Genomic DNA, 23,858 nt, shown 5'->3' with positions numbered 1-23,858 from the left:
GGTGACTTCAACTCTTTTTATTTGCTTTTTGTGTCTTGTAAGGGCGTGGGTGGGGAGGTGGGGTGAGGATAGGCCCTCTACAGAGGTTACACCAGTTGAGCCTTTTTTTTTTTTTTTTTTTTTTGCAGAAACCTAGCAGGAGAATCAGAAGCGCCCCTTTAGGATTTTCCAACTCTCTCCAGAGACAGTTGCTCTAGGGCAGAGCCCCTCTGGTGGCGTCCTGGAGAGCTGTCTCCAAGCCCTGGCTTGAGCCCGTTCCAGGTCTGAGAAATTTTTACATCACGTCCTCATACCGGTGGTTCTGGTTTTTCAACCGTGCATGGATCAGAGGGAACCTTGGACCCATCCCTCCCACACCATCTTCAATACACGCTTCTGGTTTTATTACGTTTAGACTAAGCAAAGTCCCTGAGTACTGGCCTTGAAGTTCAGAAATCCTGCAAATTTAACTGCTAAGTAAAAGCACTGACGGATAAAGGCCATTCCCGTGCACTCCAGCGCGCGCAGGGGTCACCGGTAGGCCGAGTGGTGCCAGCGAGGAGGAAGTCTGGCTGCACTGGCAGGGTTTGTGTCGCCAGCAGCCAGCAGGGATCTGAGGAGCAGATTGTCGGGGTCGCTCAGGATTGAAAGACTGGTGGAAATCCTGTGGTGAGTCCTTGAAGCCCACGGGGCCCCACGCCCATATAAGGTGGGTCCGGGAGGGTGGGTCGTGAATGCGGAGATAAAAGTAGGGCCAGAGAAATTGGGTCAGGCTGCACTTCACTCGAGGGGCCTGGAGGACTCTTGGCGTCTCCGGAGACAAGGGCACAACACGCACTTCAAAGTGAAGAGTTGTAAGGCGCTGATCCGGAGCGGGAGGTCAGGCAGGAGTGGGAAGGGGGCTCTTCAGCTGCGATCGGCCTGGCACTCTGGCCTAACACAAGCCTGGCGTCCAGCGATAGAAGCCGGAGTCGCCTTTCGTCAGTCCTAACCGTCAGTCCTAACCTCCCCCCTCGAACGTCCTCTTGGGCTCTGCTGCGAAGCCAGACAGCCTGGATTGGAAAGTGGGCCGCATCAAGGAGGGGAAGTTGCACCCCTGGGTGGCTGGGTGCAGCTGAAGCCTAGGAAAGCCTTCTTTAGAAACCCAGGATTATCTTTTTCTGCTGTTGCCTCTCCCCATCTGGCTAAATGGATCGCTCCGTCTATTTCCTCCCCAGTTCTTTGGGTGCAATGGAATGTTCCATTGCCCCTCCGGTCCGCTGTCCGCGTTGCAGGGGACGCTCGCCCTGTTGCCAGGGAAAGCCCCGGACGTGACGGCTTTGCGCGACCCCGAGCAGCACCCCCCCCCCGCGCGCGCGCCCCGTTCGACATCCCCCTGCGCGCTCTCCTTGTCCCCCTTTCCCCGTACCCCGTGGATTCCAGACTAGGTACAAGTAAACAGCTGGCGGAACGAAGCCTCCAGACACAGGCCAGGTGGGAGTTTTCCGCTCTCCGTGTGTCCTGGGCCGCTGTTCCCAGGCCTTTGCAGATCCCAGAGTAGTGAATGGCCGAGGTGATGCTTAAGGGAGATCCTGGGCCTTGGGATAAAGTCCCTTGAGCGCCAAGTTGGGGGCGGGACTTAGGGTGATCGTTGGTGCATGGAGGTGGTAGGTGTTTGTGCCGAGCCATCTGGTTGGAATAAGTTAAAAGTAGCCATCCCTCATAGGGACCAGGAGTAGGAGCGGAGGCCGGAGAGTGACTTGCTGTGAGTCTGTTGGGAGTGGAGAGGGGTCGTCTCCCTCACGGCCTCTCGTTCCTTCTCAGGTGGGAGCATGCCGGGGCTATGGAGGCAGAGGCTTCCTTCAGCTTGGGCTTTGCTTCTCCTGCCGTTCCTGCCGCTGCTGATGCCCGCAGCCCCCGCAGCCCACCGCGGGTCCTACAAGCCCGTGATCGTGGTGCACGGGCTCTTTGACAGTTCATACAGCTTCCGCCACCTGCTGGACTATATCAATGAGGTCTGTGGGGGATACCGGGTGGATCTACGGTGGCTGGGGGAGGAAGCGTGGGCAGATGAAAGACAGCCAGCCCCTCTAGGCCAGTTCTCGGGGTACTGCTCCCGCACGGGGAGAGCTGGGGGTGGGGGTTCCTGCAAGCACGATGAATACACTTGGCCTCTATAGTCCAACCTAGTGCTGCACTGCCCCTTTCCCACAGACACACCCCGGGACTGTAGTGACGGTGCTTGATCTCTTCGATGGCAGAGAGAGTTTGCGGCCCCTGTGGGAACAGGTGCAAGGGTTCCAAAAGGCTGTGGCCCCCATCATGGAAAAGGCCCCTGAAGGGGTGCACCTCATCTGCTACTCCCAGGGTAAGCAACGCACACTCTTAACAACCCAAACCCTGTCTGAGCTTGACCCTTATCTAAGGCGTGCTTTCAGGCGTTTGTGTCCTGAGTGGGAAGGAGGCTTCCTTCTGTCCTCATTGGCCATGGTTCTTGGATTTAAGGATTTAGAGAGCAGCTAAAAGCATTTCAGTTGGTCAGAGACCTGCCCCATGGCTCCTTCACGTGACCTGTGACCTGTGCTGGAATGGAGTATCGGCAGCCCGGATTCTGAGAGACAGAAAGTTTTGTTGTTGTTGTTGTTGTTGTTTTGTTCTTGGTTTTTGGCTTTGGGTTTTTCGAGACAGGGTTCCTCTGTACAATCTTGGCTGTCCTGGAACTCACTCTGTAGACCAAGCTGGCCTCGAACTCAGAAATCCACCTGCCTCCCAAGTGCTGGGATTAAAGTCATGTGCCACCAGCCACCAACGCGGGTCACTCCAGTGGCTATTCTTAAGACCCCTTCTGCCGGGCATGGTGGCGCACGCCTTTAATCCCAGCACTCGGGAGGCAGAGGCAGGTGGATTTCTGAGTTCAAGGCCAGCCTGGTCTACAGAGTGAGTTCCAGGACAGCCAGGGCTACACAGAGAAAAAAAAAAAAAAGAGTTCAATTACCAGCAACCACGTGGTGGCTCAACCATCTGTAATGGGATATGATGCCCTCTTCTGGTGTGTCTGAAGACAGCGACAGTGTACTCACATAAATGAAATAAATCTAAAAGACCCTCTCCACCACTGCTCTGCTTCCAGGAGGCCTGGTGTGCCGTGCTTTGCTGTCTGTCATGGATAACCACAATGTGGACTCTTTCATCTCCCTCTCCTCTCCACAGATGGGCCAGTATGGAGGTGAGTGGGCACTGTGGGTGCCATAGAGGGTAATGTGTCTGGGGCACAGAGGTTTGATGGTCCTTGGCATGGCGGTTCTCTTTCAGACACTGACTATTTGAAGTGGCTCTTCCCCACGTCCGTGCGGTCTAACCTCTATCGGGTCTGCTATAGTCCTTGGGGCCAGGAATTTTCCATTTGTAACTACTGGCACGGTGAGTGGGAGACGGGGTGCTGCGGCCTCCGTGGTGAGGCCTGTTGCTCCCAATCTGACATAACCAAAGCAATCACTTATAAAATAGACACTGTTCAGAATGTGGTGTGCAAACCAGCCAGTTGTCTCAAAGACTGTAGTCTGATGCAAAATTTAAAAAAAAAAAAAATGGCTTATTGCCACAGACCACCCCAGTCTGGTATGGGGGTCCCTGAAATGAGGGTCCTCGAAGTCTAGGTGGGTAAGGATTTGGCAGTGACAAACAGAAACACAGAGGCAGTTTGAATCTGAGTGTATTGTAGCTCTCAAGCAGGGGATTTTATACATTAAAAGTACAAATATTACAACTCTGAAAAATGTATTCACTGAATCACAAACAGAACAGGTGACATGATTAATAGAAATCATCCAAGCATTACAACTCTGAAAGGATGTATTCAGAGGGGCAGCCATCCAAGGCTAGTGGCATATTTCCAAGAGCAGGTTAACAAATCTTTATGGTCAATTATTGTTTAACATCGAATGCCTGATTTTTTTGTTTTGTTTTTTGTTTTTTGTTTTCCAAGACAGGGTTTCTCTGTGTAGCCCTGGCTGTCCTTGAACTCAGAAATCCACCTGCCTCTGCCTCCCAAGTGCTGGGGGTTAAAGAAGTATGCCACCACACCCGGCTGTTTTTATTTTGGTTGTTTGTTTTTGTCTTTGTTTTTGTATGTGTGTGATTTTTTTTTCATGAATCTTCAACGCATAAATTTAAACTATTTTAATTCTTTTTATTTAAGGTTTTCTTTTTTTGTTTGTTAGTTTTTTTCTGAGACAGGGTTTCTGTGTGTCGACCAGGCTGGCCTTGACCACAGAAATCTGCCTGCCTCTGCCTCCCATGTGCTCGGATTAAAGGCGTGTGCCACCACTGCCCGGCGGCTTTCTTTACCATATACCAAAGCCCACCTCCGATGACACACATGCAGCCATATGCCATTTTATTGTTGGGAAAGTTTTTATCTGTCATAATGCTATTATATAACTTTATAAATGATTTGTAAAGTAAAGCTTTGGTTTCCCTGGGGCTAAGGTCGTGTTAGTGGCCCCATCTCAAGGGACAGTTTCTTACCCATTACTCTCGCTTAAGATCTTGGCGTAGGCTGCCAGGAACATGTAAATAAGAAAAGGAATAAGAGAAAACAGAACAGATATTTTGTTCCATCCTAGAGTTTCACAACCGGTTCCAGGAGGCCTCCTTTTGAAGTTTTTGCCTCTGTCTGTGGAACTTGTCACACAGATTCTACTGGTGTGGCAGCTTATCTTTACTGGCGATCTCTCTTGGTGCGTGAGTGTGTGTGAGTGTGTATGTGTGTGAGTGTTGTATGAGTGAGTGTGTGTGTGTGTGTGTGTGTATGTGTGTGTATACTCATGTCCATTCTCTTTCCACCACTGTGGGTCCCAGTTCAGCTGCCACAGTGTGGACCATAGGCCCTAAGAGTGAGTATGGGTGGCCACCCCACTTATTACAGAAACACTACAGGCAGGATTTGGTCCATTGGGAGCCAATCTCTAGTATAAAGCAGTGTGTCACAGTATAATGTAGATGCTGGGGCCACATTAGCCTGATTTTGTTGGGTAACCTTGGGTAACTTACTTAGCTTTCTGGGAACCAGTCTCCTTCTATAGAGTAATAAAGCATGTACCTTGGGAGGTGGTTGTAAGCATTACATCAACGAGAGTAACACACAGCCTTAATCACTGGCCCGTACTGGGTAGCAGATAAAGTGCCTTCCAGACCGCTCATTGTGGTCCATGCATTTAATCCCAGCACTCAAGAGGCAGAGGCATGGCGATCTCTGTGTTAGAAGCCACATAGGCAGCCTTGAATTGCATAGGAGTTCCAGGACCGCCAGGACTAAATAGATCCTGTCTCAAAAAACAAGGCAAAGCAAACCTCAGAACCGCCTTCCATTGTGTTGAAGTTATTTTTATTCTTCAGTGGGGTGGCTGCATGTCTTAGCTTCACTATTAATTTGTGTATTTTGTGTATATGGGTGTTTTGTCTGCATATACACCTGCACACCAGAAGATGGCATCAGACCATTGTGTGCTGCCATGTGGGTGCTGGGAATTGAACGTGAGTCCTTTAATTACTGAGCCAGCCCCCCTTGAACTCTGTGTAGCCAAGGATGACTTTGAACTTGTGATTCTCCTGACCTGATGTCCTGAGTGCTAGGATTATAGGTGTGTGTCATCGTGCCTCCTGGTTCCTGTGATACTTGAGGTCCAAACCCAGGGCCTCGGGCTCACTGGGCAGGCTCTTGATCCATTACATCCCAGCTCCTGCTAACTGCTGTTTGCACTCAGATCCTCACCACGATGACTTGTACCTCAATGCCAGCAGCTTTCTGGCCCTCATCAATGGGGAAAGAGACCATCCCAATGCCACTGGTAAGACCGCCACTACCACCTGTGTCCGCTCTTCTGTTCCTACCTAATCCTGGCCTGAGGCCTATGACTGACTCCATCTCTTCCCCGTCTCTACAGCATGGCGGAAGAACTTCCTTCGTGTGGGCCGTCTGGTGCTGATTGGGGGTCCCGATGATGGAGTCATCACTCCCTGGCAATCTAGGTAATGTGGGATCAGAGAGGCTGAAGACTGGTTCTCTATCCCCCACCAGTCTTGATCTCCCACACCTGGCCTGTTAGAGCCCCCTACAGCAGATGTTCTTTTAGAGACAGACAGGGTCCCAGGGTATAACTCTGGCTTGATGGGTGGACCTCTTGCCTTTGTGTCCCAAGTGACTGGCATTATTACCACACTCACTCTTACTTCTTGGCGGGACCGGGGATCAGACCCAGGGACTTTCACATGCTAGGCAAGTATTCTGTGTACTTGACCCTTAGAGAAATTAGAGTCTGAGGCAAGATCACTTGAGCCCAGGAGTTCAGTATGGGTGTGGGCAAGACAATGAGATCACGTCACTAAAACACACACTAAACATAGTGAGACTCTGTCAAAACAAAACAGAACAAAATACCAATGCAAGCAAGCAAACTGGTATAAAAAGTTTGCCAAAAATTTTGGCAGCCTGGGGTGTGTCTCAACTGGTTGCATGCTTAGCATGCCTGAGGCCCCACATTTAGTCACAAGGGCCACATGCCAGCACTCAGGAGGTAAGTGGAGGATCAGAAGCTCAAGGTCATCCTTGGACTACCAAGTGACTATGAGGCCAGCCTGGGGTACATGAGACCCAACCTCAAAAACCACCTTTTTTTTTTTTTTTTTTTTTTTTATTTTTTTTTTTTTTTTTTTTTTTATGATTTTTTTATTATTAGTAAGTACACTGTAGCTGTTTCAGACACCCCAGAAGAGGGCATCAGTTCTCTTTACTGGTGGTTATGAGCCACCATGTGGTTGCTGGGATTTGAACTCAGGACCTTTGGAAGAGCAGTCAGTGCTCTTAACTGCTGAGCCATCTCTCCAACCCAAAACTACACATTTTATACACACATAATTTTGAAGTAATCATGGATTCTTAGGAGGGTTGAGAGATGGCTTATCATGGTACTGTGCATGTTCTGGGGATTTTCCTAGAGGCCGTATCATAGGTAACTAGAACATAGTATCAAAGTCAGACTGCCGGCTAAGGTGGCATACACCTTTAATCCCAGCACTCAGGAGGCAGAGGTAAGTAGATCTCTGAGTTCAAGGCCAGCCTGGTCTATATAGTATCCCAGGGCAGCACAAAGAAACCCTGTCTCAAAAAAACAACAAAACAAAACAAAAACAAAAAAAACTCTCCAAAAGACCACAATCAGGACTCTGACGTCACTACAGTGTAAGAGTGAGGTTCTGCCATTTTATCTCATTCCCCAGGAAAGCTGATGGCTCCGCAGTGCTGCACACCTGTCTCTCGTGTGTCATCATGAGTTGATCTGGGAGCCTGACATTTATTCAAACAAATATTTATTGAGCGCTGTGTGCGTCCAGGTGCCGTTCTGGGCTCTGGGGAAACAGCAATAAAGAATGTCCCTAATGTCATGTTCTTTGTGCTCTGGTGGGGGAGGAGACAGTAGATCAGAAATAGATCAGAAATACTGGTGGCAGGTGCGGTGAAAGAAGGGGTCTGGTGGAGTCTGTGGGGGGGGGGAGGGAAGTGTCCTGGAAGGAGCTGCCATCTGAGCAGGCCTGAGGAAGGAAGGAAGGCACGTGCCATGGGAAGCCATCCCTGTGAGGATTGGGAAGGCTGTAGAGGCAGCAGACGTCAGGCCCTCGAGCTGTTTTTTATTGTGACAAAACGTAGCCAAACATAGTCTGTACAGCTGTAATCCCAGGACCTTTGGGGCAGAGGCAGAAGGATATTCCTGTCTGTGGCCAGCCTGGGCTACCAATTAGACTCTACTCAAAACAAGGTAATGAGCTGAGAGGGTGTAGCTCAGAGTACTTGGTTACCACGCTGCAGTGCTGGGCTCAATTTCGTTGTTGTTGTTGTTGTTGTTGTTTGCTTGCTTGTTTGGGGAAACAGGGTTTTCTCTGCATAGCCTGAAAGTAGCTCTGTAGACAAGGCTAGCTTTGAACTCATGGAAATCCTTCTGCCTCTGCCTCTTGAAAGATTAAAGGCCTGTGCTACCACACTTGGCTCCTGGATTTGATTTTAGTACCAGGAGGAGAGAAGGACAGAAGTTGTAGTAGATAGAAAGGCAGAAGTTATAATTTTTATTTTATTTTTTAGCATTTGTGAGACAGAGTGACATGGCATCCAGGATGGCTTCAGATTTATTGTATAGCCACAGATGTAGATATTTATTACCATGTTAAGTTTATGTAGGTGCTGGGCATGGGACCCAGAACCCAGTGCATGCTTGGCAGTCACTCTGCCAGCCCAACTGCATACCCAACCTTAGAAATTATGGTTTTTAAAGGTTTAGTTTTGTGGCATTAGCTACATTAACACTTGAGTGAGTTCACCTTTATCCCTCTGGAAAACATTGTCCCCTAAGCTGAAGTTTCACACTCGTTAAACATCCCCTCCTCTAGCTGCTGACAGCCAGTGTGCTTGCTTTTTAACAAACCCAGATGCTGAAGAGGGGTCTCAGTGGGTAAGAGCACTGGCTGCTCTTCCGGAGGTCCTGAGTTCAAATCCCAGCAACCACATGGCGCCTCGCAGAGGCACTAAATGCTTGTGGTGCACATACGTATATGAAGGCAAAATACTCATACACATAAAAAAAAAAAAAATAGCCCGGGCTAGCCACGGTGGCACACTTGTTTAATCTCGGCACTAGGAAGTGGATCGTGGAGCCAGCCTGGTCTGCATAACAGAGTTCTAAGACAGCCAGGACTGCAAAGTGAGACCCTGCCTCAAAGACAAACAAACAAGATATTCTAGGTGGGATTGGAAGATGTTAGGAGGATAGAGGAAGGAGTGACAACCTTCCCAAATAAAAACAGTGCAAGAGTAAGGGTGGCTTTTACGTACACAATGGCATTTCGTGTGTCAAAAATGCCATGCTGGGCTGGAGAGATGGCTCAGTGGTTAAGAGCACTGACTGCTCTTCCGAAGGTCCTGAGTTCAAATCCCAGCAACCACATGGTGGTTCACAATCATCCATAATGGAATCAGACCCCCTCTTCTGGTGCATCTGAAGACAGCTACAGTGTACTTACATATAACAATAATAAATCTTTTTTAAAAAAGCAAAAAAAAAAAAATGCCATGGTGGTAATAGCTCATGACTAAATAGCATATGGTCTGTTTTAAGCCTCTCCCTTTTAGGATTTATTAGTGTTCAGTTTACGTCTATTGATATACTTTGAGTGTGCTCATGTACATATGTCTATGTGCACATATGTGGAGAATCAGAGGCTGACTCCTTTGCTTCTATTGTGTGGGTCTGTGGGATTGAACTCAGTTTGTCAGGTTTGGCAACAGGCACCTGCTGAGCCAGAAGTTGTTGTCAGATCCCCTGGAGCTGTGGGAATGGAATTTGCATCCTCACTTAGGGGCAGTAGTCACTAGCCTTATCAGGACCCATGGGACAGGGACTCTCAGGCTTGCCTACTCTTGCGTTAGCAGTTGCTAAGAGCAGGCTGTCCATAACGTTTCCCTTCCCCTCCATGAGGGGGAGCACTTTTACACAGGATGATGAGCATTAGCTTGAAGATCTAGTTATTTTATGTATGAGCGCTCTTCTGTCACCTGCATGACAGAAGAGACGGCATCCAACAGAAGAGAGGGCATCCGATCCCATTATAGATGGTTGTGAGCCACCATGTGGTTGCTGGGAATTGAACTCAGGACCTCTGGAAGAGCAGCCAGTGCTCTTAACCACTGAGTCCAGAGTTTTATAGACAGCTGGAGTCCCACACTCCCACTCCCCACCCCCACCCCCACCCCACCTCTGGCTGCTAACCCAGATCTGTTCCTGCTGTATCACCTTGTCGCCCTGCTTGGCTAGAGCATGCTTCCCTGGCCAGGGCTCACTCCTAGCCTGCTCTTCTTCTCACTCCCACAGGCTCCTGGCCTTATTTATTTATTTATTTATTTATTTATTTATTTATTTATTTATTTATTATTTATTTGAAATAAGGTCTCTTGTTATATAGACCAGGCTGGCCTTGAACTTACTGAGTTACCTGCTTCTGTCTCCCCAGTGCTGAGGTTATAGACAGAGGCTACCATACTTGGTCCTTGGATTTCTTTTTTAAGGATTTTTATTATGGGTCATGTGTAGGCGTGTGTGTGCATGTGGATTTGTGCACCTGCAGGTGCCATCTTAGGGAGAGCGGACATGGCTCTTACCTGCTGAGCTGTCTCTCCAGCTCCTAAACTTAAGGTGTTTGCTTTTTTAAAAAATTATTTATTTGGAACAGGATCTCTCTGTGTATAGCCCTGGCTGTCCTGGAACTCACTCTGTAGACCAGGCTGGCTTTGAATTCAGAAATCCACCTGCCTCTGCCTCCCGAGTGCTGGGATTAAGGGTGTGCACCACCACCTCCTGGCAATTATTTTATTTAAAATTGTATGTGTATGAGTGGTTTGCTTGTGTGTGCATCATGTGCATGCCTCTATTCAGGGAGGCCATGAGATGGCCTAGGTGTCCTGCAGCTGGGGCTACAAAGGGTTGGGAGACGCCGTGTAGGTGCTGGAATTGAGCCCGAGTCCCCTGGAGGTGTGGCTATACTGTTAACCTCTGAACCAGTTTGAGACAGGTCTGGCCTGGAGCTCATGCTCTCCATACCTGGCCTTTGGTGACATAGTCGGTCATCATGCCAGCTCCCCTTAAAGATTTGAGTGTGCTCTGGGCCGCCTGTCTCCTGGGGCTGGGAGTCTCTGGGGCACTAATGCACATGCATTTTTCTTGGTTCTCCGATAACCTCTGTGCACATCCATGTCTTTGCAGCTTCTTTGGTTTCTATGATGCCAACGAGACAGTCCTGGAGATGGAGGAGCAGCCGGTAAGCCCCTCCCTTTGACTCCACTTCACTCTGGAGCTCCTTCGGCCTCTGACTTCTGAAGGGTATGCCTCATGGGGGAGGGAGAGGCTGGTCTGGACATGAGCAGCGTCTCACTCCTGTCTCTCTTTCTTCCATGTTTCCATGGCTCTTGGCCCACCTCGAAGGTGTATCTTCGAGATTCTTTTGGGTTGAAGACGCTGCTGGCCCGGGGGGCCATAGTGAGGTGTCCCATGGCTGGCATCTCTCACACCACGTGGCACTCCAACCGCACGCTCTATGATACTTGCATTGAGCCGTGGCTCTCCTGAAGATATCCTCAGGGATCTCCAGGAATTCCCCAGCCCAGAGATCAAGTGGTGGCCTTGGGAAGTGGATGCCAGGCTCTGGCATGCCTGCGACCACTTTGTCGCTCCCACACTGCCCCACCCCCACCAGGGCTCCTTGAATCCCTCCCCACCTCTGCTCCTCTGTGAATGACAAGTCCTGGTCCCCTACCTCATGTCCTCACTTGGGGACGCCTCCACGCTCTCCCTTTCTGCCATGGCTGAGGTTGGGAAGCACCAGGTTTTTAAACTGTGGCTACACCGCTGCTGCTGCTGTTGCTTCTCCGGGTCTGGCTGTACCGGAGGAGAACCCAGCCCCTGCCCACCTCAGGGGTCTTCTTCCAGGCCACTCAGGACATTTTTAGCTTCTGTTATCCCCATGTCCCTCTTTTCTCAACTTCCTGTGGCTAGCCTCCCCACCAAGAGGGGCACCCATAAGAGGGGGTGTTCTGAGGCTCCCCTATGGGGACAATTCCACTTTTGAAGTGTCAGTGTTGGGGAATATCTGTGGCCTGCAAGGCCCATCTCAGGTTTGGGGATCCCCCAGTCCCTATGATCAGTGTTGGGGTATCCCCTGGGAGCCTAGGTTCTTTGAGGCCCCAGCCCCTCTTTTAACTACCCTTGAGCGGGTGGTCCCTGTATTTATAGAAATAAAAGATCCATTTCCTCAGCGCGCCTTGGCTTATTCCCAGGTGAAGGGGCCCTGGGCTTCCCCAGGAGGGTGGGAATAGAGAGCCTGGGGCCTGGATGCCCGGATGCTTGGTCTGGGGTGGGGACCCCCTTGGTGTTTCCTTCCTCTCAATGCCCATTCTGTGTGGGTTCCTGACTCTGCGGGTTCTTTCCTGCTCAAGACAATTCTCTTCCTGTCCCAGCCTAGGGTTAGGGGGCTAAGCCCCAGGCTCTGCCAGTTTGGGCCTCGGCCTCATGGGTGGAATTGACCTGCTACCCCCAGACTAGACGAGGGGGCTGAGGGTCCGGGTGGACATGTGTCATCCCCCGTGACCTTTGGAGGCCAGGACCGGGTGAGGGGCTGTACTGTGAGTCTCCCTTTGCCTGGGAGGAGGAATTTAGACTGAGACAATAGGGCCCTGTCTGTTCTGGCTTGGGGGTGGTGCCCCTCAGCCCCCAACAAATGCCATCAAGAGATGGAGACAATTTTTCCCTTGGCGCCTTGGGCTGCCCCTGCCCTTCTGTGACAGCCGCTTTCTTTCCTCAGCCGATCTGGCCTACTTGGCCGTGACCTGCTCTTGCTTTGTCTCCCGCCCTCTCTCGCCGTCCTCACATTATCCCACAGTCTGTTAGGCTGAAGGGGGGTGGGGTACTGGTTGCTATTAGAGCCGGGAACTTCTGATTTGGGGGTCCATAATTCGGGGACCTCCGAAATTGTGTAGGTCCTGCTGGAGCAGCACTTGGCTGAAGAGAAGAAGGTGAGGAAGGCAGGGCCTGTCTACTGAGCCAACCAGCCTCAGTCTGAGGAGCTGGTGGGAGGGAGGCTGATGTGTGGTCCAGCCCCTCTGCATCTTCTCAGCCAGAGAGGCCCACCCACCAGTGTAAGCTGCGGCTGCTGGGGCTGCTGTAGCTGCAGCCTCCTGGACGGGGGAAACAGGTAGGAAGAGAAGTGGGTAGGTAGGGAGAGGGAGCCAGTGGTGGGAAGAACCGGCATTACTTCGCCTTCTGGTGCGGACGAGGGACGGGGGAGGGCTTCTGAGTGAAGGGTGTCCGGGTATGCATGAGGGTGTGGGGGAGCAGTGGATGTAAGGATGTAAGGGTTGGGGTGTAAGGTGTGTACACTTGTGAAGGTGACATATTCTAAGGCAGTGTACAAGGGATGTGCAGGAAGGCTGGCCCGGAGCGCTTAAGAGTGGATTAGGGGTGAGCCTGGCTGAGGAAGGAGGGACCGTGACTTGGTACTGGCAGGGCAGTTAGGTGTGCAGGCCGCTGCAGACTGTGGGAGTGGCTCAGGAAAGTCAGTGTCCTGACCGCCAAGTGAGATTGCTTTAGGAGGGCTTCATCTAGAGACCCAAGGAGAAGGGAAGAGCTCCAGTAACCGCTTGCCCGCAGCCTTCAGAGTGAAGGAGCCATGGGGCTCCGGGCTGAGCTGTGCGTTTCCCTACGAGGACTCTCATTCTTCCTGATGCTGATGACAGGCGAAGGGGCCAGAGGAGGATCTTTCAAAGAGAGGTGACAGCCAATGGGGAGGGCTTTGCTGGGACGGGGTTTGCCATGGGACAGAAAATTGAAAGTTCAGAATGAAGGCGAGATGCCAGGGTGGGAGGGGGCGCCTGGTCTCAGCTTCGTGAGGTGCTAGGGCCCGATACACTCCTCCTCCCTGGTGTGCCTGCAGTTTAGGAGTGTGCTCCAAGCAGACGCTGCTGGTTCCGCTCCGTTACAACGAGTCCTACAGTCAACCGGTGTACAAACCCTACCTGACCCTGTGTGCGGGTAGGCGCATATGTAGCACCTACAGGTGAGAGAGAGGTGAAGCCCCTAAAGCTCCCGGGTCTCAAAGGGACCCCAAGAGGCAAGCCCAGGATGGGTACCTACAGATCTGAGCCTGCTTCCGTGTTCTAGGACCACATACCGTGTGGCCTGGCGGGAGGTGAGGCGGGAGGTACCACAGACACACGTGGTGTGCTGCCAGGGCTGGAAGAAGCCACACCCTGGAGCTCTCACCTGTGATGGTGAGGAGGCTGGGACTTCAGGCTGTGGGAGGCTTGCTGGGAGCTGGCCCTGTGTGTAAGTCTTAACTGTCTTCTCAAACGGACCCCAGCCATCTGCTCCAAGCCTTGTCTTAATGGAGGTGTCTGCACCGGACCAGACCGGTGCGAGTGTGCCCCAGGCTGGGGAGGAAAGCATTGCCACGTGGGTGAGCAGGATGGTCCCCTCCATCCCCCTACCCCCACACACACGCACACGGGTAATGGGGGTGGGTGCGTGGATGGGGATGGCCCCAGGGTGGGTGGGGCCACCCTGCATCCTGCCTGCCCCCTTGAGCTCTCTCCTCTTTCTGGTAACTAGATGTCGACGAATGCAGGGCCAGCCTTACCCTCTGCTCTCATGGCTGCCTCAACACGCTGGGCAGCTTCTCGTGCAGCTGTCCACAACCCCTGGTGCTGAGTCCCGACGGACGCACCTGTGCTGGGGGGCCTCTGGAGTCCCCGACAAGTGCCAGCATCCTCAGTGTGGCGGGTGGGTGTAGGTCGCCCGTGGGGTGGGCCTGGTGTGTGCCGCTGCCGCGGGGGAGGCCATGCTCTTTCTCCTTTGTTCTAGTTCGGGAAGCAGACAGCAAGGACGAGCGAGCCCTGAGGTGGGAGGTCGCAGAGCTTCGTGGGCGGCTGGAGAGGCTGGAGCAGGTGAGCAGCTGGGAGGGGCATGGGTGCCAGCGTTCCTGGGGCCTTGCCAGCATCCTTAAGTACCGCTTGTCTTTGTAGTGGGCCACACAGGCTGGGGCCTGGGTTCGAGCGGTGCTGCCCATGCCCCCAGAAGAGCTGCGGCCTGAACAGGTGGCTGAGCTTTGGGGCCGGGGTGACAGAATCGAGTCCCTCAGCGACCAGGTGCTGCTACTGGAGGAAAGGCTGGGTGCCTGTGAGTCCCCTGCTGTTGCTCCTCTATGACTGAAGACCCAGCCTCAAGTCAGCATTTCACTCCTGAAACCCTCCCACACTGTCCTGGTCACCAGACTACTTGTGTATTGTTGAGTGACTAGCAGGGCCCTCCCTCCTGGCCAGGGAGCCCCTCCAGACCTCAGCCACCTTGCCTCCTTGCCATTAACCAGGTGCCTGTGAGGACAACAGCCTGGGCCCAAGCCTGCATGGATGAGGAATGCCCGCAGCAGCTGGGGTCCCCAGCTTACACAGCAGCCACGCCCGCTAACCTGGGATCAGAAGATAGGGATACCAACCACTGAGGTGCAACAGGCCGCAGAGAACCCCACGTCTCTCTTTCTCTTTATTTTTAGTTGCTTGCTGTTATCCAGATAATAAAAACCAACCACACAAAACTGGATCCCACCCGCTCCTTCTTCCCCCAGTCTACCTCCTGGGTTTTAGGAATGGGTCTAGAGTGGGAGGCAGAAGTGGCCAACGCCACTGGGAGGAAATGAAAATTGGCTCAGAGGTACCTCAAAAAAAAAAAAAAAAAAAAGAAATAAATTAAGCGCCCTCCTCTCTTCTCGCCAGCGTCAGGCTCTTTTCCCTAAGGCCCCAGAGGGCAGAGAGCAGCTTCTGGCGTCTGCCTCTCCAGAGCTTGGTTAGATGGTGCCAGGCCAGGACCCTGAACACCACTACCTGGGGCAGGGGGAGGCTAGGGGGAAGCAGAAATTGGCATCTGGAGTGTGCTCAGCCCTGGCACGGGCAGGGATGAGTCCTCTGAGTTACACGAGCCAGCCCCATGGCGGGTGACAGCCCCATGGAGGTGACAGTGCTGAGGCAGTCAGTCCCCAGGTGAGCCTGTGGAGTGTCAGGTGCGGCTTCCAGCCACAGGATGAGGAGTCCTCACTAGGAGATGCGCCCCGTCAGGCTGTGGGCTTGGGGGTGAGGGATATATTGCTCCACAGAAGGCAATGGACGAGGCCATTGGCCAGTGTAGGGCAGAGAGGGAGAGAAGGCCACACAAAGACCACTGAGGGGCAGATGGGATGGAATGTCTTCCACCCTTGTATCGGATGAGCCACTTGAGATGAGGGGAGGCAACTGTCCCACAAGACAAGATGGCAGGTGGGGCTTGGAGTGGAGACTGTACCCACACAGGAGAGTCCATGGGTGGGGCAAGGAAAGAACATGGAGTGACATTCACTTCAGAAGTTGAGGATTCCAAAAGGAAAGTAGGGAGTGGGGACCTGGGAAGAGGGCCTGGCCCTGCCTCAGACCCTGGGTTGGAGGTACGGGGAGGACGGGTGGAGCTCAGAGCCGGGCCTCGCCCGCTCCCCCAGGCTTCTTCAGACAGTCGCCGCCACCCAGGCCATCAGTGGAGATCTCCCGGAAGATGGTGAGCATGGAGTGCCGGACGCTGTCTGCCAGAGCTGGGACGTCATCTGGTGTCAGCCCTTCTGTGGGCACTGGGGGCAGCACCCGCACCTGACATCGTCCTGGTGGGACGAGGACCGGCATCATGTGTGACCAGCACTCTTGGATCTTGCCAGCCGTAGGGCAATCCTGCCACTGCGCCTTCCCTCCACCTTCCCTGTTCTGGCCAACAGCTGACAACCGCCGCCCCCCCCCCCCAGGCCTCTGTCGACACTGCAGTGTGCGGCCAGTGCTCAGAACTGTCATCAGTCCAGCTCTGCACACACCAGCTTCACGGTCCCTCCCAGACCGTTAACAGTCCTCTTGGAGAGACTGGTACTACCTACCTGGCATGCCAGCGGGTACTTAGGTCCCCCCCACCTCAGGGACATTCCCCAGCCTCCTATGAACCTCCTGGCTACCCCCTGCCCAGAGGCGTCAATCCTGGTGACTCACCAGGTGAGGTGAAGCGTCTTTCCTTTTTGGAGTAGAAGTCTTGATAGGAGGACATGACGATGGGGATGATGGGGACCTGGGAGGAGGAAGAGCAGTGAGCACACACGTCCTGGGCAGGGAGGAGTGGGTGTGGGTGCGGGCAGGCAGATGCTGTGATCACCTGGGCCTGTACTGCAAGGTGGAAGGCGCCTCGTTTGAAGGGCAGCATGGAGCCATTGTGGTTTCTTGTTCCTTCAGGAAAAACCCAGACTCTCACCTGAGGGGAGGCCATAAGCACACAAGGAGGGTCAACAGCTGCCACGCTAAGAGGTTTGCAGCCATTCATGCCCTGGTCCCCAGATGCCCATCTGAGACAGACTCACGTCCTGGGTGAGCAGGGTCTGGGCCACCTCGGACATGACACTGATGGCGTCCCCTGTGCGCTTCCGGTCAATGAAGATGATTCCTGCCAGCCAGCAGGCCAGCCCAGCAGAGCCAGCCCATAGTAGCTCACGCTTGGCAATGGGCACGCAACGATCTGGCAGGACCTCCATCATTCCTTGGCAGGGATGGGGGATGGGGGTGGATCAGGGCACAAGCAGCATTGTAGGGTGCCACCACCCACCAGGGCACCACCCCTCACACTGAAGAGTGGGATGGGAAAGGCCTGAGAAACGGAGGCTGGCACAGGTATGTGGTGTACCTTCCGAGGGCAGACCCACCCCAGGGGAAGGAGGCCCGAGGACAGGTGACATCCAAGAGGAGGGAAAAGCAGGTGTGGGAGGGGCCAGAAGGCTCTGCTAGAGGACTGGGCCCCGTGAGGCCTCACCAAGCAGGTCGAGGGAACTCTGGTGGTTGGACACAACCACGTAGGGCTGCGTGGGAGGGAAGTGGTGAGCCCCGCGCACCTCCACTCTGATCCCATACAGATATTTGACGTGGAGCAGCAGCAGACGCAAGATCCTGTGGGGTCACAGCAAGGAGGCCCAGTGGGATCCACTGACGTCCACTTGCCAGCCTCTGTATCCTCTCCCCATCCTTGTCTCTGGGTTTGTGTCTGGGTTCTTCTCTCCTGCAAATCTTCCACTTCCACTCCCTTCTCCCCTCCAGGCTCCCTCCAGACCCACCGCTTCTCACCCCTTCCCCTCTTACTTCATGTTCTCGACATTGCGTCCTCGCACAGCACACACGGGGATTGCAAGGATAGCCAGGAAGAGGATCCAGCCGTTGTAGAAGGCCATCTTAAAGAAATACTTGGCACTGGAGCTGCAGAACCACAGGGTGGACAGCAGCAGGAGCAGGAGAAGCAGCAGCGCCGTCCAGGCCCCGGGCCACAGCTCCATTTTGGTCACCTGTGGACGGGAGGAACCAGGTTAACCAGGCACAGTGGGCAAAGCTCAAAGATGTTCCAAGGATGCAGAACAGGGAGGAACGCAGTCAGACAGCTCTTCCCAGCCGCCCCAGGACTCTCAGATGCAGACAGACAAGAGCCCCAAATGCACGCATTCTCGGGTAAGTGAGGGGGAACAGCAGCGAGCGACGCTGGTGGCTGGTAGCTAGGAAACACACGGTGGTTGGGAAGCACTATGGTTTTTGAGGCAAGTGGACCCAGAACTCTGTAGCGCAGGCCGGCCTCTAATTCATAGCGACCAACACTCCTCTGTCTCCTACATGCCAAGGGGACAGGCATGGGGCACCACGATGTGCTCTGAACAGATAGTCTATACACGTACCGTTCACTTCCAATGGAAAGGGACTGAGTTTGTTAAATGCACACCAGACTCCTGAGGACTCTGGGTGAAAAACAGGCCAATAAACCATCCCACAACACTGGCCCCACCTCCCAGTGCGGGGCCCTGCACATGCGAGGCAAGAGTTCCACCACCTGACCTAATCTTTTACCCATTCCTTCTGGTTCTACTGGCTTCAGTTAAAGAGACTAATAAAATGAACTTCACTGTTTCTCTTTGCCTTTTATACTGTGGTTATCAAAAGTTTAAAACTAACCAAGGGCAGCTACATTTGGTGTCTGGTGGACAGTGCTGGTCTATGTGGCATGTTAAATTCTATGTGGGGCCCACATTGTCGTTTACAACCTGCACCATTGGTTTTACAAGAAATGGCTCCAGGAAAGAGCCTCAGGCCACCAGGCTCCTCGGCAGCAGCTCCTCAGACAAACCTAATCATCCTGTGCTCCCGAACCCTGTTACACTGTCACTACACTGTCACTACACGGACAGACAGACAGAGACACACACACACACACACACACACACACACACACACACACACACACCAGACATGGAAACAGTGCCCGACAAATGCTGTGGTTCAAGTGGCAAGAACTGAGGCTCATGTCACAGATACAAAAATCTTTGCATGCTGAGACTAATATAGTCACACACACACACACACACACACTCACTATCAAACCTGGTGACATATACAGTAGGCTCATGACTAGAAAACTCTCCTCCCCAGGTGGAGAACTTTGTGCCCCTATCCCCAACGTACCAAGGCGCTTCCACAGGCAGGCAAAGAAACCCAACCTTCCCATCTTCCCTTCTAGCCTCATGGAGGCAGTGAGGGCAGGCAGGTTGTGTGAGAGGTCATATCAAGGAAACAGTACAAGGAACTTTTAATGCCTGCCAGGCAGGAAGGCGCAGGAGAGCATACAGAACCTGCCTTCTGGGCCCTTCCTCTTTACTCCCCTCTGCCCCACTGCTGGAGGCAGCCTCACAGGTGATAAAAAGGCAGTTCCATACCTGTCTCTCCATGTAGGCCAAGGGCTCTTCCTTCCTTTCAGAGGAAAGCCTGCCCCCACCCTTACCCCCCAGAACTCCAAACAGTGGGTTTTCTAACTGCTCTGCCCAGCATCTTTGATCCCTGGGCTGTACACTGCTTGTGGGTAGTATGCCCTCCACCCTCTCACATGGCTGTTAGAGTCTCAGTCTGAGCATGTCTCTCCAAAAGACCTTTCTTGGAAAGTTCACTTGCACTTCTTTGACCCCCGTCTCCAAAATGATTTACTTCACATCCCTAGATTTGCCACAAGCCCTCCATGCACGTTGACAATGCTGCTCTCTCTAGCTGGCAGGCCCTGCCTCCTCTTGCGTCACGCAGCCCAGCACCACTTTCCCAATGTCTTTTTGGACCTGGACAGGTCCACGTTTTCATTACAAATTTTCTCGACTGGCCCTGCATATCCCCAGACTGGTTGTGAACCATGCTGCTGCCCGCACCTCCTGAGTGCTGGGCCCAGAGGTGTGTGCCACAACACTGGCATGATCAGTGGTTGTCAAGGCCTAAAAATATAAACTTGTGTGCCTCACCCACACATTGTGACCCGGCACCAGGCCAACCTGTATGTTAACGTGCCTTCCAGGTAAGTATGAAGCTCGACGGCCTTGCCAACTACTGATGGTGATAACACGCTTTAGGTAAATGCTCACTGGTTTCGTTTTCTGCCCAGCTTCCTCCAGACTATAGGAGATTCAGGCCAGAGATTTTGTCTTATTTTCAGTGCCCACACAGAAGCAGGTACAGAGGATGCTCAGCAAACCCTGGTGACGGGATTATTTGGCCACAGATATCACCATAGTTGTTCAGCTAATGCTAGGCAGCACGGTTATTTCTGTTTCCTCTCATTTTGCTTCTGCAGTGCTGAGATTTTCTGTGCTGGGCAAGTGTTCTCAGCATCATTGATGGCTACCTTCTTCAGGTATATTAACTAGGAAAAGTCATCTCCCCCGCCCCAAATACTGACAAGAAGACTTAGAACAAATCACTGTAAATATACAGGGCCACAGGGAAGCCAGTGACGGAAGCCACATCGCGAAGATGCCATCTCATACAGCATGCACGACAGAACCAACATGCCACCACACTTGTCATCAAATATGCCAACCCAGCAAAGAGTGGGGTACAGACAGTGGTCCATCCATGAAAATGGCTCTGTAGGCTCGCCATAGGACAGACTTGCATTAAGATGTGACTCAGAATATAAATACAGCCCACAGAGAGAAACAGATGTGAAGAGACAGGTCTGGTGGTCAGAAGACGGTTCTTTGGAACATGGGTGTTGTGACACATGCATGTAAGGAATACCAGGCTAGCCTTGGCTAAATGTCAAGCTGAGGCCAGCATAAGGTATGTGAAACTGCCAAGGACCCCAGGAGATAAAAAAGAAGAAAAGAAAAAGAATCCTTAGCTGGACATGGTAGCATACGCTTTTCATCCCAGCACTCAGAAGGCAGAGACAGGTAAGCTTGAGGCTAGCCAGGACTACGTTGAGACTCTGTCTCAAAACAACAAAAAATACTTTGCAGAAATTAGCAATACTTGTGTAACACTTGGTTTGAAGATCCATAAACACATTGGAATGGCAAATGGGTTAATGAGCATACAATCACACCGACAAGGAATTTACAAAATAAATGGCAGGTGCAACCAGTACACGCAACCGTTGGGCCGCATGGACGAGTCGCCACACCGCAGGACATGCAGATCTGTGGTGAGAGCCACACCTACTGAACAGGTTACTGTGGTCACAGGGCTAAAGCCACTGAACCCCACACAGGCAGAAGAATGCTGCACCCTCTGGGGCCGAGGGACCGAGCTAAGGCAAACGGGGAGACCCAGGGCAGGGAGGCCGCGCACCCAACAGGTGGAACACACCAAGTCCTCACACAGATCTGACCCTGGAGCGTGTCACAAACTGAACTTGGGGCACGGGCGTGAAAGCGGACTGCCATGCTGATGGGAGTTTAAACGTCGTCGTTCTCTACAGCCGTGGAAAGCACAGCACAGGGCTGCACAGAAGCCGGTCAACCTCTCCAAGGCACCGGAGCCTCCCACAGGACGCTCGTGTGCTAGTGAGGGGCTCTGTGTGGAAGGCCGCTTGCAGGTAAGTGCTGCTTCCGTGCCTCCGAGAGGTTAGCGGGCAGCAATTCCTAGGAAGCAGTCCTGGCGCCTCACCGCCACCCAGAAGTCATGTGGGGCCAAACGCAGCAGAAGGGCTGGGAAACCCGGAGGGAATCCCCTCTTCAGGACTCGGCCCCGTGTCCACACCCCCGTCCCCAATTCCGAGCTACCGTCCCTCCTCTCGCCCGCCCCTGCACTCTGAGCGAGCCCCCCAACCTCGGAGCCAGTCCCCAGCCCTCGTCGCTCCCATTCTTCCGCTCAGGCCCCTCTCCCCAGCCACCCTGTCCCCAGCCGGCCCTCCCGGCCCCATCGCTCCCCATCCCCGTCCCTCTCGGTCCCCTCCTCCCACAGCCTCCCACCCCCTTCCCGCCCACACCTCAATGGGGCGGGGAGCCTGGGGGACGGGCCCCCTCCCCAGCCAGGCTGCGGCAACGGTGGTGGCGGCTGGCTGTATCTCTGTCTCGGTGTCGGTGCCAAGGGGGCGACAGGATTTGGGGATGTCCTAGCCCCGGCCGATGGAGGGGTGGTGGGAGTGGGAACCTGGGCCCATATCGGTAGGAATGGTGGGGGGCCGTACCCCCGACACCCTCCCTCCCTCCCTGCCGGCTCTCTGAGGGCCGGGGCTACTGCCGCCGCTATCTCCCCCACCCCTCCCAGCGCCCGCTGACTTCCGGGGCTGGCCAGGAAGTGGGGGTCTATGATGGGCAGCGGGCCTCGCCAATCGCCTCTTCAGAGACCCGCATCTCCTCCCCACGCCTGCCGGGGCTCTCGCTGGTCCCGCCCCGGGGAGCTCAGTGGAGCTCCCGGCCTCGGTCAGCCTCATCGCTCGGTCCACCGGTTTCAGCCCCGGTGACCCCGGCTCCCTCGCTGCTCTATTCCTCTGCCTCGTCTAGCCTCGCTCGCACGCTCTCTGAACCCCGTTGCCTTTCTTTGAACCCCAGCACTTTGTAGCTCTAGGATTCCCCAAACACCCCTCCCGCCTTTCCTGTCCCCCCATTCAATCACAAACGTTTAGGAGGTACCTTCTGAACTCAAGCAGTAGGCTCACCCTTTTCTGCTCAGGCCTCGGGTTTTCCCTGAATCGCTCTCCGGCTTTCTGTCCACTTGCCCTTTGTCCCGGGTCTCCATCTCCTCCACCCACCTTTACTCTTTAAAGATAATGGGCCCCTCTGACATGCTCTCCCTTTCAACCTTGTTTGCCTACGTACTCTCCTAGTTCTCCGTTCACCCAATCTGAGCCAACCACTCCCCCCAACACGATCTGGCCGCCGGCTTAGGTGGTGTATGCTTGTCACAGCAGGACGTGAGAGCCTGGGGCAGGAGTCTCCGAGACTGAGACTATAGCTGAGACCTGTACGAAGCTAAGTCCTTTCTTTCGATGGAATCTGAGCAATAAAACACTGCTTCCTAAGGGCGATACAATGGTGGGATGTGCCGCGTATCCGACTGGCCAAGCCCTACTTCCCTCTTCCATACTCTGGACATCGCTCCTACCTCCATATTCGCCACGTCCGCATCTAAACCTCTTCAATACTCCAGATCCTCGCTTCTCCGTACCTCCTCCTATCCAGAGTCCCAGCTTCTCACCTTTCCTTATTCCTCAGTCACACAGGTCCTTTATCAAGATATCGAATAATCCTTAGCTAGCTTGTTCTCGTCTCCCGCCCATGGACACCTTTGCCCTGGGTGATTTACATGGCTTGGTGAAGAGCCCTTGCGAATGCGAGGACTGTTACCTAATTCTGGGCCTTGGGCCACAGTGAGGGTCACTGAGTGCTGGAAAGGCCCAAGCTGCCGGCCGGCCAGCCAGGAAAAAGATGCAAATCTCTGCAGGGCAAGCTACAAGGAAGGGGCGGATCTACCCCATCCTGCGGCGGGGTCACCTAGGGGTCGGCCTCTGCCCTTGGGGCGCCCACTCCCAACAGGGTGGAACCAGTCCTTTTCTGCTGTAAGGTTTAGGACGGAGTCGGGGTCCCTGTGGTCTGCTGTGTCACATTACAACGTCGGTCCTGCTGTGAGAATCACCTAGGGAGGCTGAGTCGTCCAACCGAGAGAGTGGGGTTAACACCGGCGCCACAGACCGACGGCCGCACCATCCACGCGCCGGGCTAACCCCAGCCCTGCTCCCCGCTTCTCCGAGACGGAGGGGCGGGCCCAAGGTCTTCCCTCTACGTCACCCAAGGAGGCCGGAGCCATCTTGAACCCTGCGACCCTGGGTACTCCTGCCCTTTTTTTATCCCCCGAGCTCGGCACCGTCTCTCCAGGTCTCCGCCAATCGGCGGCGGAGTAAACCGTCCAATCAAGCGGAGACAGAGAGTCCGGGCGCAAAGACCCGGATGAGGCCGAGCCGAGGCCT

The 23,858-nt window shown here is 53.6% G+C and overlaps 3 protein-coding genes across 10 annotated transcripts; 2 read left to right on the top strand and 1 right to left on the bottom strand.

Moving 5' to 3' along the window:
• Positions 1-137: 137 nt before the first annotated feature.
• Positions 138-11,812, top strand: Ppt2 (palmitoyl-protein thioesterase 2). 5 transcript variants are annotated; one of them, XM_029531167.1, is made up of 10 exons: positions 138-261; positions 395-648; positions 1,783-1,973; positions 2,173-2,326; positions 3,089-3,184; positions 3,271-3,378; positions 5,724-5,807; positions 5,904-5,988; positions 10,764-10,818; positions 10,983-11,812. In XM_029531167.1, the coding sequence occupies exons 3-10, from the start codon at positions 1,791-1,793 to the stop codon at positions 11,124-11,126; spliced, it is 909 nt and encodes a 302-aa protein (XP_029387027.1). In that variant the 5' UTR covers positions 138-261; positions 395-648; positions 1,783-1,790; the 3' UTR covers positions 11,127-11,812. The 5 variants fall into 5 exon arrangements, with proteins under 5 accessions (XP_029387027.1, XP_021073119.1, XP_021073120.1 ...); XM_021217460.2 differs by having other exon boundaries at positions 138-648; XM_021217461.2 differs by lacking the exons at positions 138-261; positions 395-648 and adding an exon at positions 662-833.
• A 440-nt stretch (positions 11,813-12,252) lies between these two features.
• On the top strand, positions 12,253-15,144 carry Egfl8 (EGF like domain multiple 8). Its single transcript, XM_029531165.1, has 9 exons — positions 12,253-12,747; positions 13,203-13,322; positions 13,486-13,608; positions 13,713-13,822; positions 13,912-14,007; positions 14,160-14,330; positions 14,412-14,494; positions 14,573-14,726; positions 14,917-15,144. Exons 1-9 carry the CDS (start codon positions 12,638-12,640, stop codon positions 14,958-14,960), a joined length of 1,011 nt encoding a protein of 336 aa, XP_029387025.1. The 5' UTR covers positions 12,253-12,637; the 3' UTR covers positions 14,961-15,144.
• Positions 15,046-23,727, bottom strand: Agpat1 (1-acylglycerol-3-phosphate O-acyltransferase 1). Of its 4 annotated transcripts, none has more exons than XM_029531170.1 (7): positions 23,528-23,727; positions 17,732-17,931; positions 17,409-17,542; positions 16,963-17,138; positions 16,761-16,856; positions 16,601-16,676; positions 15,046-16,227 (listed from the first exon to the last, which is right to left on the bottom strand). In XM_029531170.1, the coding sequence occupies exons 2-7, from the start codon at positions 17,920-17,922 to the stop codon at positions 16,043-16,045; spliced, it is 858 nt and encodes a 285-aa protein (XP_029387030.1). In that variant the 5' UTR covers positions 17,923-17,931; positions 23,528-23,727; the 3' UTR covers positions 15,046-16,042. The 4 variants fall into 4 exon arrangements, with proteins under 4 accessions (XP_029387030.1, XP_029387029.1, XP_029387028.1 ...); XM_029531169.1 differs by lacking the exon at positions 23,528-23,727 and adding an exon at positions 23,090-23,322; XM_029531168.1 differs by lacking the exon at positions 23,528-23,727 and adding an exon at positions 22,997-23,014.
• Between the last annotated feature and the right edge of the window lie 131 nt (positions 23,728-23,858).

This window comes from Mus pahari, chromosome 18 (assembly GCF_900095145.1).
Source record: "Mus pahari chromosome 18, PAHARI_EIJ_v1.1, whole genome shotgun sequence".
NCBI lineage: Eukaryota > Metazoa > Chordata > Mammalia > Rodentia > Muridae > Mus > Mus pahari.
Note: the sequence above shows the minus strand (reverse complement) of the source record. Positions and strands in the feature narration are given on the sequence as shown.

What these genes read in the sequence shown, in the direction of transcription:
- Agpat1 (XM_029531168.1), bottom strand. An exon ending in GAGTTCCCTCGACCTGCTTG is followed by an intron (nt 17,139 to 17,408) that starts GTGAGGCCTCAC and finishes ATCCCTGCCAAG; the next exon opens with GAATGATGGAGGTCCTGCCA. An exon ending in ACCTTGCAGTACAGGCCCAG is followed by an intron (nt 16,677 to 16,760) that starts GTGATCACAGCA and finishes TCCTCCTCCCAG; the next exon opens with GTCCCCATCATCCCCATCGT.
- Egfl8 (XM_029531165.1), top strand. Translation starts at nt 12,638, where the DNA reads ATGTGTGGTCCAGCCCCTCTGCATCTTCTCAGCCAGAGAGGCCCACCC. An exon ending in AGGAAAGCATTGCCACGTGG is followed by an intron (nt 14,008 to 14,159) that starts GTGAGCAGGATG and finishes TCTGGTAACTAG; the next exon opens with ATGTCGACGAATGCAGGGCC. An exon ending in CAGCATCCTCAGTGTGGCGG is followed by an intron (nt 14,331 to 14,411) that starts GTGGGTGTAGGT and finishes CCTTTGTTCTAG; the next exon opens with TTCGGGAAGCAGACAGCAAG.
- Ppt2 (XM_029531167.1), top strand. Translation starts at nt 1,791, where the DNA reads ATGCCGGGGCTATGGAGGCAGAGGCTTCCTTCAGCTTGGGCTTTGCTT. An exon ending in ATCACTCCCTGGCAATCTAG is followed by an intron (nt 5,989 to 10,763) that starts GTAATGTGGGAT and finishes ATGTCTTTGCAG; the next exon opens with CTTCTTTGGTTTCTATGATG. An exon ending in TGGAGATGGAGGAGCAGCCG is followed by an intron (nt 10,819 to 10,982) that starts GTAAGCCCCTCC and finishes CCCACCTCGAAG; the next exon opens with GTGTATCTTCGAGATTCTTT.